We start from the raw sequence: 13,430 nt of genomic DNA, 5'->3' as shown, positions 1-13,430 counted from the left end.
ACCATTCATTCACAGGCACGGTGGAAAAGCCAAGTCTATGGAGTAATTATACATTATTCCTCTGCCAGGTGCAGAAGAGTCCTCCCCTAATCTGATCCCATCCCATCACTTCGATCCTACTCGTTCCCCTTGCCTGGAGTCTGGCGGATGCCTTGCCCGGGTCACTATTTGCCGAGTGAGGGTTTTCAGCTCCGACGGTGCATCATTCTGATCCATATGTAATTCGACGAACTATGATGGTCGATGGCCAATGACCAATGGGATCAGTCACCTGCGTGCTACTGGAGCCGAGCTTTGGAAAACTCACCCGAAGCATTCGCCCATTGTGGAACGCGGGATTTTGCAGAAGCGCCGCCAGCTCCTCCTTGGTGCGGATCTGATATGTCTGATAGGAACCACGCTCCGCCCCAAACACCTCCAGAAGCTTTCGATATTTCCAATCCTGAACGTCATTGTACGACTCATGCCATCCGTGGATCAGCCGCTCCACGGTGTATCCGTTGTTACAGATCACAAAGCTGAAAGGGTTGGATTAATTCTACTGCAGCCTCCGGAAAATGTTTCAACAGAAGATCGATCGACTTACATGATCGGGGTCAGATTGTGTTTGACGATCGTGCTCAACTCCTGGCACGTAAATTGGAAACTTCCATCGCCGATGAACAGGACCGTGCGTCGACCGGGGCGGGCTGAGTCCTCAATGGCTGCTGCAGCCCCCTGGCAGGCGCCCAGGGAATAGCCCACACTCGCCCAAACATACTGGCTGATATATGTGACGTCGCGAGGGAACCGGGTCGACCAGATACCAAAGTTGGCGGTGCCGGTCTCGGCAATGACCGTATCCCCGGGCTGCAACCAGTCACTTAGGGTCGGCCAGAGCCAGTCGTGATTCAGCACTCCGGTCTTCTCTCGGTAGCTCAGCGTATGGGACTTGCGTGTCAGCATCCCATGCATCACCACCCCACCGCCGTAGGTTGGCTCGCGGTCTATGATCGCGGCAGTGATCTTGGGAGGTGCGTAGATCTGATTTGTGCGTGTAGCATCGCTAGACTGCACAGTAACCGGAGTGCTGCGTCGTTTAGGCTGGGTCGACTCTTTTGTCTGATTGATGAGAGTCTGCAGAAGGCCCGGACTGTTCAGCCCGTAGTAGGCCTTGCTCTGGACCTGCACAAGTCCGTCGCGGATCTCAACCATCTTCATGGGATCAAACTCCCACGACACGGAGGCGACGTTCAAATCCGAATGGATATTGCCGACGGAGATGATCAGGTCCGACGACCGGACCGTTTGGGTTGTGTATGGATCGGAACAGTCCCCTAGATACAATCCGCGGAAGCAGGGGTGCTCTTCGTCAATGATGCCTCTCCCAGACGCCGAAAGAAAGACTGGCAGCCCGAGAGCTTCCGCAAGCTCCTGCACCTCCCGCTTCTTCGTGAACCGGACATTATATCCTCCAACTAACAGGATGGGCTGACGGGCGGTCCGAAGTGCGCTCAGAATGGCATCGGCGGTCCGCCGCTCCGTGGCGAAATCGTTGGGCGTGGCCAGCATGTCCAGCGGCTGGGAGAGCTTCTCTGCCATGACGGGCGCATGCACCATGTCCGTAGGTAAGACGATAGAGACGGGTCGACTAGACTTCCAGCAGTGGGTGATTGCAGCGTCGATGAGCCCTGGCGCCTGGTTGACGCATTGGAGCTTTACGCTCTTTGAGGCCGTCCGTTGCGATATGCGGGCCATGCTTTCGAAGTCCCCGTCGCCCAGCGAATGATGCAAGAGCTTCTTCTGCTTCTGCAGGGCCAAACTCGGCTGTCCCACAATGTGCACGATCGGGACGAACTCGGCGTACGCGCCGGCGATGGCATTGGAGACCGACAGCTCCCCGACCCCGGCGACAGTCATCAGCGCTGAAATCCCGTGAACCCGAGCGTAGCCATCGGCCGCGTACCCTTGGGGACTCTGTCAGTCGAGGCGCCTGTTCTATTTGGAGCACCAAAGGGGTGTAGTTATGTCTCACCAGCATTAAGCTCATTGCAATTCCCAATCCACCGGAGACCCGCCTTCAGCACGTCGTCGAGTGCAACCAGATTGTAGTCGCCCGGCACGCCATGGACGGACCGGATGCCAACTTCCTTGATGCGGGTGAACAGGTACTGTGCCACCGAAACGGTAGATATGGACGGCATGATCGAGAGATGGGGGTTCAAAGAAGGGCCTAGGTTCACTGTGAGATGCTCTTCCTCACCCCAGTGCTCTTTTAAACTGGTGTGAGTCCTTTGGTTCGTCTACATGTCCCAAGAATCTTTTCCAGCCCATCGCATCAAACGGGGTGTAACCCAGATTGCAAATTGCATGTCCTTAACGGAAACATGACGATACAAGACTCCTGTGACTTTTGGGGTGGGGCGTCTTAGATCTGCAGGATGTATGCGTCCGGTACGAGTCCAGCAGGACCAGAGGTTAGGGGGTAGTGTCTCCACTAAATAATGCAAGCCAAACTTCAGGCTTTCCGGTTCTAGAACAAGAGGACCAGTAAGCTGTCGTGTCAATCGGAATGCTTTCCTCCCGGGCAATAGAAATGGCGGAAATACGAGCGGATCGAAACCCCTCTTGGTCTTACCAGTCCTTACCCTGTTAGGGCTTTCCAGGTGCAACTAATCCATGCAGTGATCATGATGACTGCAGTCACTCACCCTCGCAGAGAGGCTGGGACGGGTTGATTGGTTGGGCCCATCTGCACTGACACCTGGTATCCCGGCTTATGCCAGCGCACACGCTGCAGAAGCCTGCGACCTAGGAGCTCTTGGCCACCACCCACCAGTCAGGATAATGCCAGGAGTTGCACGAAACACGGCTGGGAGACCCTTTCTGGCCCTTTCTGGCCCTTCCCCTCTTTCTCTCCCGTCTTGGTAGTTCAGTTTACGCGCCTATACGCATCTCATCACCCATCGCCGTTTGCTCAGGCGGGACGGAGACCAAGGGAGACAGACCCTATTACCCAGTAATCATAGATCATGCTCAACTAGCGCTGATAGCCTGTACATTTTGTATTTTCACTATGAACGAGAGAATCTCTATGCTCCTTCCGCCGTCGAAGCTCGGACCAGCGCCCGGTTGATCATCTTCGCCATCGCGATCACAGTGTCAGTATTGACGGGAATCTCATGGCCCTTGTCATGGATCCAGACTGATCGCTTTGCTTCCATACAGGCCGCCGTGATCGCCTCCGACGCCTTTGCGTCCTTGTCCGCTGACCCCCAGATATGCGTCGTCGGCAGATCCAGCAACCCCACGTATGCGTCATGCTGCAAGGGCACAATGCGACCGCCCAACAACTCCTGGTAATCGTACACAGCCCAGGGGTTGGAGAAAAAGACCCCAAATTTGAAGGGCAGTGGACGTACCTCCTGTTGTAACTTGAGCAGCCAGCTCAGGGCAACGTTGGTCCCTTGGCTGAATCCCATGATGCCGTCGTAGGGTCCTTCTGCGGCGATGTACTGTTCGAGGTTCTCTAGGGCTTGGAGGCATGACTCGGGCTCCTCGGGGTCACAGTGCGCGAAAGTTTGCTCTTCACCCATTGCGAATTGATCCAGATCTGCTGGGGGATTAGGACGAGCGGATGGGTGGATCAGTCAGGGCAAGATGGCAAGCGCACACCTCGATCGGTTTTCCATGGCACTGCACCGTTGACGAAGTCGTAGCTGTGATCGTCTCCAAGTTCATACCGCAGTGCGGCTTGTTGCGATTGTCAGTACCACTGGATTGACCAGCAGGCTGCTGGGTCCATACCAGTCTGCTGTTGAAAGATCTGCGTCGAAGAGTCAGGTAAGGACGTCCGCGACGGGTCGGGTCACTCACTCGGGCATTGCTGCCTTGTCCGTGTAAACTGGCAAAGAACTTGGGTTAACTTCAAGGCAGGATCATGGGCCTCGTTATTCCTACCACAAGAAACGCATTTTGAGAATTGCTGTTGTTGAAGGTTCCGGAGGATGGGTTGGAAGAAAAACAGGTCAGTCCCTCGAGATGCGTCCCGCAAAGAAGCTCTAGATAATCAACTTATAACTTGAACAGTAGCAGCATCCCGCAAATTCGAAAACCCTGCACTCTACTCCGTACCGAGAAATGATGAACAAAGCAAAAAAGGAAAAGATAAGGGAAGAGCCCCTGCAATGAGTCTATGCTCGCGGCTGAGAATCAAGTCTTCGGCATAGCCGACGACCCGCAAACAGGCCGGGCTCAGCTGAGGATGATCAAATGCTCGACTCAAGTCAAGGCAAGTTATCTGTCAGATTACATATACCTTACTGCAGTCTGATCCATTGTACCGGTACGGTACGTGCGTATGGCCTGAAAGTGGCGTCGCGCTCGGCAGCCTTGACCTTCCTGCACGCCGAGCAAGTTGCTGCAGAAAAGACCCACAATTCGCATTCGGGGCTGAATCGCTCCTGCGAATCGCTTGCGGATGAGCTGACAGGTCTCGGTAACTTTTGCTGAAATTTTGCACCCAGTAAATTACCGGTGACTTTCGACTACGTCCTGCAACTTGCGCCTCAGTGCCCAGTCCAAGGCCCCAACCCCCAAACCCCCAACCCCATCATGCAGGTGGCGATCTCATTCTTTCGCTAGCTCCTCCTAAGCAGAATTCGGAATGGAGACCTGACGATGAAATCCCAAAATGCTGTTAGTGAGAAGTAATAAAGGCAGTTGGCCTGTCATGTCGGTTCGAAGCCTATCCCTCCTCCCTAGAATAGACTTCTTGCTTTTGCCTCCCACAGGCATCCCATTCACATCTACACCTTCCCTCCACCCATGGCGCAAACAGTAGAAGTAGAGCCTCCAACACCACTAGCGATTGTTGGACTGTCCTTCAAATTGCCTCAGGATGCCGTCACCCCGGAGTCCTTCTGGCAGATGCTCGTGGAGCGACGATGCGCCACGACAGAGTTCCCGCCAGATCGACTGAACATCGACACACACCACCGCGCAGACACCGATCGCCTCGATACGCTGTCCATGCGCGGAGCGCATTTCCTGGCGGAGGATCTCAGCCGCTTCGATGCGCCGTTCTTCTCCATCACTGCCGCCGAGGCCGAGGCGATGGAGCCGCCGCAGCGGTTGATCCTCGAGGCCGCGTTCCGGGCGCTGGAGAACGCGGGGATTCCGTTGCAGCGCATCGCGAAGTCTCGGACCGCGGTGTTTGCGGGCTCGTCCGGCCATGACTGGTTGATGTCGCGGGCGAAGGATCCCCTGCACCAGCATAAATACGATATCACGGGGACGACGGGCAATATGCTCGCCAACCGCGTGAGTTGGTTCTTTGACCTGACCGGACCGAGTGCGACCGTCGACACCGCCTGTTCGAGTAGTTTGATGGCCATCGATATGACGTGTCAGTCGATCTGGAGTGGCCAGGCGACGATGGTGTGTCTGGATCTCTCGAATTTACGCAAGGCTATGTACTAATGCGACCAGGGCATGGCGATTGGAAGCAACCTCCTTCTGGCAGCTGAGGTAACGCAGATGATGGATAACCTGGGTTTGCTGTCGAAGGACAGTCGGTGCTTCAGTTTCGACGACCGTGCTAATGGGTACTCGCGCGGCGAAGGTGTAGGGGTCCTGATCATCAAGACCGTGGAGGACGCCGTGCGCGACGGAGACGTCATTCGAGCAGTGATCCGATCCTCAGCTTCGAATCAGGATGGCAAGACGCCGGGCATCACCCAGCCCAGCGCGGAGATGCAGGCAGCGTTGATTCGCGAGACCTACGTCAATGCAGGACTGGATATTGGGCAGACGCGGTATTTTGAAGCGCATGGGACTGGTCAGCATGCACTGCGCCTAGACTCCCGGTATGAGCCAAGTTGATGAATTGTAGGCACCGCCGTGGGCGATCCCATCGAGACCAGGGCTATTGGCTCCGTCTTCCGACTGCATCGCTCGCCGGACGAGCCGTTGTACATGTGAGTTCGCTACCTCTTGGTAGTCCGTCCATTCCAACTGATGTGATCCGCAGAGGATCCGTGAAGTCGAATATTGGCCATCTCGAGGGAGCAAGTGGTATCGCCGGAATGATCAAAGTCATCCTGGCGCTGGAAAAGGGTATCATTCCGCCGAACAGTGAGAATCTACAGGCTCTGAATCCGCGAATTGATGACGAATTCTGGAATGTCAAGGTAACGCCCCGTCTCGTCGCACCGTTGAATGACGGCAAAACATTAAGCTCACTGCCAAAGTTTCCTCAAGAAGCCTTACCGTGGCCAACGGGCGACGTGCGACGTGCTTCCATCAGCTCCTTTGGCTATGGAGGCTCAAATACACACATCGTCCTAGATGACGCCTATCACTTCCTCCAACTCAACCAACTGGAAGGAAACCATAACACAATGCCACCGCTGGCCTCAGCGCGCAGCAACGGCACGACTACTCAGAGCGAGGTCCACCACCAAGTATCAAACGGCATCAATGGAGTTGCGAAGTCTGTGACTGATGCGCCAAAGCTCCTTGTCTGGTCTGCGGGTGATGAAGCGGGTATCCCTCGCCTTCAAGAAAGTTGGGGTTCATTCTTTTCCTCCAAATCAGCCGAGTATAGACCTTCCTTCCTCAACAGCCTAGCACATACCCTGGCCTCACGACGAACTCACCTACCGTGGCGAACCTTTGCCGTGGCATGGCCGTCGGACGACCTGGAAGCAGTCGTTGAGCGCTTTTCCGGGGCCGTTCAATCGCGGGTTTCGCCAAACCTTGCCATGGTCTTCTCAGGGGTGAGTCAATCTGATTTCGGGCTGTTCTTTAAACCGCCATGGTCGCTGACAGTCTCGTAGCAAGGAGCGCAATGGTACGGGATGGGACGCGAGCTACTCCACACGTTTCCTGCATTCCGTCAAAGCATCGAAGAAGCTGGGGAATATCTCCGAAGTCTGGGATGCGATTGGGATCCCATTGGTACGCTGAGTTCCATGTTCCGACACCAGTACTAGCTGGTACTAATTTGTTCCAGATGAGCTGCAACGAAGTGAGAGCGAGTCGAACGTCAACCGCACTGAGTACAGTCAGATTTTGTGCACGATTCTCCAAGTAGCTCTGGTCGACCTGCTGCGTTCATTCAATATTGTTCCCAAAGCCGTACTTGGACACTCCTCTGGTGAGGTTGCTGCGGCGTGAGGATCCATTCTATTAGAATGCAAGAGTTCTGCTGATTATGGACCAGGTACTGTTCCCGCGCGATATCCCGCCGCTCAGCCTGGAAGGTCTCGTACTTCCGAGGCAACATGAGCAGTCGGTTGGAGAAGACCGCACAGATGAAAGGTTCCATGCTGGCTGTCGCCCTCTCCGAGAAGGAGGTGTTGCCGTACATCGAAGCAGTCAGCGCCGAGTTTGAGGTTACACGACTGACCGTTGGCTGCATAAACAGTCCCAAGAGCACGACCGTCTCTGGTGAAGGGGTTCAACTCGACGCACTCAAGGCTCGACTAGACCTGGACAAGATCTTCTGCCGCAGGCTCAAGGTCAACTTAGCCTACCACTCCGCCCAGATGAAGGAAATCGCGGCCCAGTATCTCGAAGCTCTGGGCGAGCTGGAAGGTGACCCTTCAGAGCCGCACACCCGGCCTCAGATGGTCTCATCCATCACCGGCGAGTGGATCGACCCCGATGAGCCGCGTCAGGCTTCTCACTGGGTCAGGAATATGATATCGCCGGTGCGCTTCTCTGATGGACTCGCCACGCTCTGCTCCGCCTCGTCCAACCCCACGAATGCGCTAGACGGCAGCCACCGACGCAAACGCAAGATCGATCACCTTCTGGAGATCGGGCCTCATTCGGTTCTGCAAGGTGCCTGCAAGGATATCCTGAGAGACATCGGCAAGAGCTCATCCATCAAATACCTGTCCTTGCTGGTGCGTAACATGTCCGCCGTGGAAACCGCTTTTTCGGTTTTTGGTGATCTGTATACCGCAGGATATCCCATCGACTTGGCCCTGGTCAACCAGGATGATTCCACATGTCGAACTCTGCCAGATCTGCCTGAATACCCCTTCAACCACGATAGGGTCTACTGGTACGAGAGCAGGATAAGCAAGGGTCACCGTCTGCGACAGTTCGCCCGGAACGACCTCTTAGGGTTGGGGGAACAGAATCAAAACCCGCTAGAAGCGAGATGGAGGAACATCATCCGAGTGTCTGAGATGCCCTGGGTCCAAGACCACAAGGTACGGCTGCCACCAATGGCTTCGACTGGGGTCACTGCTAATATCTGCATAGATTAACGGAACAATTCTCTACCCTGGAGCTGGAATGGTGGTCATGGCCATCGAGGCAGCCAAGCAGCTGGCAGATCCAAGCCGGCCGATCTCCGGCTTCAATGTCCGAGATGTCGCCTTCCGCGCGGCCATTCGGGTGCCGTCGGGGGCTCACGGCATTGAGACCAATTTTCATCTCCGGCCTTCCAAGAAAATGGAGTCGAAACGGTCCGGCTGGTTTGACTTCAACGTCTGCATGTTCGAGAACGAGGTCTGGACGGATAACTGCACGGGCTCCATCCAGATTGTCTATGGCGATAAGGAAGAGGAGATGGAGAAAGCGCTCGCAGTCGAACTGCAAGCCGCTCAGCGGGACGCTTACTCGGCGGCAGCACAAACATCTAGACTGACGATGGGGGGCGAGAAGTTGTATCATACATTGGAGGCATCAGGCTATGGCTACGGTCCAGCTTTCCAACTGGTCAAAGAGCTCTGCCAGGGCAAAGCGGGGGCAGAGGTGACTGCTCTGGTTCAGAACTTCTCGACGTCTCTGGGAGAGACGATCCACCCCACAACATTGGACGCCATCCTTCAAACGGCCATCTGGGCAGCAGTACCTTCGGAAATGGACAGGATCCCGACTGCGGTGCCGACCTACGTTGAGACATTATGGGTCGATAGCCATGCGCTGTCATCCAAGATGCTCAAGGTCCATGGCACATGCTCCGAAGTGTCGCAATTCCTTGGCCCATCATCGAACATCGTTGTACTTGACGAGAACTTGCAAAAGACCTTGGTGTCCGTTGCTGGGTTGCGGATGAACATCGTTGACACATCAGCTCTCATTGACAGGGTCGATGAGTCTGCGGACAGCCTCTGCCATCGAATCGAGTGGAAGCCAGACTTGAAATTGCTGAGCAATGCGGAGATTACCGGTTTATGCAATACTGTATCTGCTGGTGCGATCGACCACGAAAGGTTCTATAAAGACCTGGATGTCCTGCTCGCAGCACGAGGGAAAGAAACGCTCTCTGCCTTGGTAGAGACAGGGTTCCAGCCAACAGATCCGAAGCTCAAGAAGTACCACACCTGGCTGATCCATCACCAGCAAACGGTCTCCGATGATGTTGCGAGCCAATTGACCGATCCATCGTATCTTGAGGAGGCTGGGAATCGAATTCTAGGTAGCAAACAGGGTTATTTGTACGCCATAGTTGCTCGCAATCTAACAAAACTTTTGACTGGGGAGCTGGATCCGTCCAGTCTGCTTAAAGAAGATATGCTGAAGGCAGCATATCAGGAACACGTAAGTGGCTGCCCTCTCACACCACGGACCGTGCCTCCAACTAACAAGTCAGGTCGCTGAATCGCACGGCATCCGGGGCCTGGGCAAATACCTTGATCTTCTGGCTCATCGCCTCCCCAAGATGAAGATTCTGGAGTTAGGGGGAGATGCTGGATCTGTGACGGGAATTATTCTGGCTACATTGGGAGGGGATGCAATGCGTGATAGGCGATACGCACATCTGGATTTCACTGATGTGTCGCCTGAAAGCATCTCTACGGCCAAAGAGAGGTTCGCTTCGGAAGCAGAGCATATGGGATTCAACGTGCTCGACATTGAGCGAGACCCAGCCACGCAAGGTATTGAATGTGGCACGTATGATGTGGTCGTGGCCTCGATGGTATGTCCCCCCCCCGTATGTTGTTTCGATCCCGAAACTGATAGTCGCGCAGGTCTTTCATAAAACAGCTTGTTTCAGAAAGGCGTTGCAGAATGCGCGAAGGCTGCTAAAACCGTAAGTTCAATTCTATCCCTACTATGCTATATCTTCTCACACGGCAGGTAGAGATGGCAAGCTAGTCGTGTACGAAGGAGTAGTTCCTGAGTGCCGGTCGACATTTGTGTCCGGTCTATTTGAGCAATGGTGGCAAGGTAAGCTCTTCGCACTGTCCAAAGGGTCGCATTACTAAGTAGATACAGATTCGGAGCCCCATTGCAACTCATCCCGGTACGTGGACGAAGGTCAGTGGGATGAAATCCTCCGACAAACTGGATATTCTGGGGTGGATGTCTCGTTACCCGACTTCGACAGCGAGCGTTCGCATGAATGCAGCTTGATGATTTCGGCAGCTGTCGAAAACAAGCACGAAACGCGCGCTGTGACAGAGATCGAAGTCGTGTACGATTCGAAGGAACCTGACCAGGAACACCTGGCACATGCCATTACCAAACAATGCGAGAGTATTGGATGCACGCACGTTCGAAGCGTCTCGCTTGAGGAAACCATTAGTCATCGAAGCGACACCAAATCGCTTCAAGTTTTCGTCATCGAGCTTCAGCGTCCGGTGTGGACAGACATCCAACCTGAGCTGTATGAAAAGCTTCAGAGTTATCTTTCATCGGCATCTCAGGTGCTATGGGTCAACCAAGGGGGGGGTGTCTTGCCCTCCAAGCCGCATTTCCGTCTGGTCGAAGGATTGTTCCGTGTCTTAATGGAAGAGGATGGCCGACGCAATCTGCACCTTCTTTGCTTGGAGCCCGAAAAACCATTGAGCCAAGTGGCGCAGCATGCTGCGAAGCTAGCTCACTTTTTGGCTTCGCCAGCTGCAAAGGGTGCAGACACAGAGTATGTTGAACAAAGCGATATGCTGCACATTCCTCGTATAGTGACGCCCGCGCAACTCAACGAAACGGTATCACGCAAAGCCAGCTCTCAGCAGCGCGCAATGCAGAAGTTTGGCTGCCAGGTTCCCTTGCAGCTAGACGCTACTTCGCCTGGGCTTATCAGTGGCTTCCAGTTCCTGGAAGATACCACAGCATACCGACCGCTCAAGTCCGATGAGATCGAGATACAGGTCAAGTGCGCAGGTGTGAACTTCCGCGACGTACTAATTGCTGTAGGCCAGTTGAAGGCTACACACACTGGCTCCGAATGCTCAGGGATTGTCAGTCGAGTGGGCGAAGCTGTCTCCAAGTTCCGGGTCGGAGATGCAGTGGCTGCCCTGGGCGACGGATGCTTTGCGACCTCGATCCGCGTTCACGAGAATGGGCCCGTGGTGCAAATTCCCCGGGGTATCTCTTTCCAAGAGGCTGCAGCGGTTCCAGTAAACTACGCCACCGCATACGTAGCTTTGCACAATGTTGCGCGCATCCAAGTCGGCGAATCTGTCTTGATCCATTCGGGAACTGGCGGCACGGGGCAAGCAGCGATTCAGATCGCGAAGAATGCGGGGGCTACCATCTTTGCGACGGTCGGCTCCCAGAGCAAGAAGCGATTTCTCATCGACACTTATCAAATCCCAGAGACACACATCTTCTCCAGCCGCACCACTTTGTTCGCGCAAGCAATCAAGCACCGCACGGGCGGCAAAGGTGTGGATATCATTCTAAACTCGCTGGCCGGGGAGAGTCTACTGGCCTCATGGGAATGCATGGCGCCGTATGGCAGGTTTCTGGAGATCGGCAAGCGGGATATACTGTCTAACCAGAGACTGCCTATGTCTCAATTTCTTCGTAATGTGACCTACAGTGGCGTGGACCTCGCCGCCATGTCGGTGGAGAGACCTGAAGTATGTGCCGCTGCTCTTGGCCATATCTTCGCGTCCGTGCAGCAAGGATCGCTACACCCATCGCAGCCCATCCATCAACACGGGGTGGGAGAAATCGAGAAAGCCTTCCGGATCATGCAGGGCGGACAGCATGTCGGTAAAATGGTGTTGGACATGCGCCCCGAGGACGAAGTGCTGGTGAGTTTCTTCCCGGCGCCCACGGTCGTTGGCTGCGACACTAACACTGGGCTAGACAGTTTTGGATACAAAGCCAACGTACGCTTTGAATCCCGATTCTACGTTTGTCATCTGCGGAGGCTTGGGAGGGCTGGGAAGCAACATTGCCCATTGGTTCGCGGATCGAGGGGCTCGCCACCTTCTGTTGCTGTCACGCTCTGGAGGACAGAGTGAGAGAGGCCGCATGCTCGTGGAGCAACTGCAAAGGCGAGGCGTACAGGTCCTAGCCCCAGCTTGTGATGTTTCGGATGAAGTGCCGCTGCAGAACACCCTCCAGCTGTGCAAGTCTCAGATGCCTCCAATCCGGGGATGTCTCAACGCGGCCATGGTGTTGCGAGTAAGCCTTTCCTATAATAGAGTATCTCCCGATGCACGTTCTGGCGCTGACCATGATAGGACGCGTTGTTCGAGAACATCTCTCATCAAGCGTGGCACGAGTCCCTTGCACCCAAAGTGCAAGGGTCATGGAACCTCCACCGTCAACTTCCGCGGGGCCTGGACTTTTTCATCATGTTATCCTCCATTTCAGGGATTGTTGGAACCACGGGGCAAGCCAACTACGCGGCGGGCAACGCCTTCCAGGATGCGCTGGCCCGGCATCGTCTGGCGCTTGGGGAGAAAGCGACTGCGCTGGATCTGGGAGTGTTCGACTTTGCCGGTGCGGTGGCTGAGGATGCACAACTGCGGGATATGTTGGTCGCAAGTATGGGGCTGGAACCGGTGACTGAACCTCAACTTCACGCGCTGTTGGATTATTACTGTGATCCTCAAGTCCATCTCGACAAGGCCTCCGACTGCCAAGTCACCGTGGGACTGTCTCCGAATGCGACGCAGGCGATGTGGCTGAAGAAGCCCATGTTCGGGCATCTCACGGGCCACGAACGAGCGGGGGGCAGTGCGGGCGCGAGCGACTCGATCGCGGGTGCGTTGCAACGGGCGGAGTCGCTGGCCAGCGCTCATGCGGTGGCCATGGCAGCTATCGCGGAGAAGCTGTCGAGAGCACTGTCGATTGCGGCGACGGACATGGATGCGAGCAAGCCGTTACATCAGTATGGGGTGGACTCGCTGGTGGCGGTCGAGCTGCGGAGCTGGTTTGCGAAGGAGTTGCAAGCGGAGATGGCGGTATTCGACATCTTGGGCGGGGCGACATTGACCTCGGTGGCTCAAATGGCCACGAGTAAGAGCAAGCTGTACCAGGACTCGTGGTTGTAGACGAAGAAGATGAAGAAGATGAAGAAGAAGAAGAAGATGATGATGATGATGATGATGAAGTTGTTGGGAAGACGGACAGGAACGAAAGGAACGAAATAAACGAAATAAACAGAACAAACGAAATAAACAGAACAAACAAGACAGAGGGCGGCGCGACCGTGTTGCTTCCGCCCTAGTCCCGACTTAGTTAGATCA

The 13,430-nt window shown here is 55.0% G+C and overlaps 3 protein-coding genes across 3 annotated transcripts; 1 reads left to right on the top strand and 2 right to left on the bottom strand.

The window, feature by feature from the left end:
• Window positions 1–105: 105 nt before the first annotated feature.
• Window positions 106–2,231, bottom strand: BO86DRAFT_406658 (alpha-keto acid decarboxylase family protein; the record flags this gene model as incomplete). Its single annotated transcript, XM_025674208.1, has 4 exons — window positions 2,015–2,231; window positions 587–1,946; window positions 308–518; window positions 106–231 (listed from the first exon to the last, which is right to left on the bottom strand). Exons 1-4 carry the CDS (start codon window positions 2,181–2,183, stop codon window positions 106–108), a joined length of 1,866 nt encoding a protein of 621 aa, XP_025532223.1. The 5' UTR covers window positions 2,184–2,231.
• An 840-nt stretch (window positions 2,232–3,071) lies between these two features.
• BO86DRAFT_406657 (uncharacterized protein) lies at window positions 3,072–4,228 on the bottom strand (the record flags this gene model as incomplete). Its single annotated transcript, XM_025674207.1, has 5 exons — window positions 3,940–4,228; window positions 3,856–3,883; window positions 3,787–3,805; window positions 3,655–3,732; window positions 3,072–3,592 (listed from the first exon to the last, which is right to left on the bottom strand). Exons 1-5 carry the CDS (start codon window positions 3,951–3,953, stop codon window positions 3,072–3,074), a joined length of 660 nt encoding a protein of 219 aa, XP_025532222.1. The 5' UTR covers window positions 3,954–4,228.
• Window positions 4,229–4,618: 390 nt separating this feature from the next.
• BO86DRAFT_453346 (type I polyketide synthase) lies at window positions 4,619–13,282 on the top strand. Its single transcript, XM_025676985.1, has 18 exons — window positions 4,619–4,677; window positions 4,773–5,418; window positions 5,470–5,818; window positions 5,873–5,957; window positions 6,011–6,114; window positions 6,328–6,758; window positions 6,819–6,939; window positions 6,995–7,154; window positions 7,205–8,204; window positions 8,257–9,540; window positions 9,593–9,919; window positions 9,972–10,033; window positions 10,085–10,170; window positions 10,219–10,260; window positions 10,369–11,106; window positions 11,140–11,984; window positions 12,040–12,360; window positions 12,420–13,282. The coding sequence occupies exons 1-18, from the start codon at window positions 4,673–4,675 to the stop codon at window positions 13,233–13,235; spliced, it is 7,422 nt and encodes a 2,473-aa protein (XP_025532221.1). The 5' UTR covers window positions 4,619–4,672; the 3' UTR covers window positions 13,236–13,282.
• Window positions 13,283–13,430: the final 148 nt, after the last annotated feature.

Source organism: Aspergillus japonicus (assembly GCF_003184785.1).
Source record: "Aspergillus japonicus CBS 114.51 unplaced genomic scaffold BO86scaffold_4, whole genome shotgun sequence".
Lineage (NCBI taxonomy): Eukaryota > Fungi > Ascomycota > Eurotiomycetes > Eurotiales > Aspergillaceae > Aspergillus > Aspergillus japonicus.
Note: the sequence above shows the minus strand (reverse complement) of the source record. Positions and strands in the feature narration are given on the sequence as shown.

What these genes read in the sequence shown, in the direction of transcription:
- BO86DRAFT_453346 (XM_025676985.1), top strand. An exon ending in CCTGGGTCCAAGACCACAAG is followed by an intron (nt 8,205 to 8,256) that starts GTACGGCTGCCA and finishes ATATCTGCATAG; the next exon opens with ATTAACGGAACAATTCTCTA. An exon ending in GCGCGAAGGCTGCTAAAACC is followed by an intron (nt 10,034 to 10,084) that starts GTAAGTTCAATT and finishes CACGGCAGGTAG; the next exon opens with AGATGGCAAGCTAGTCGTGT.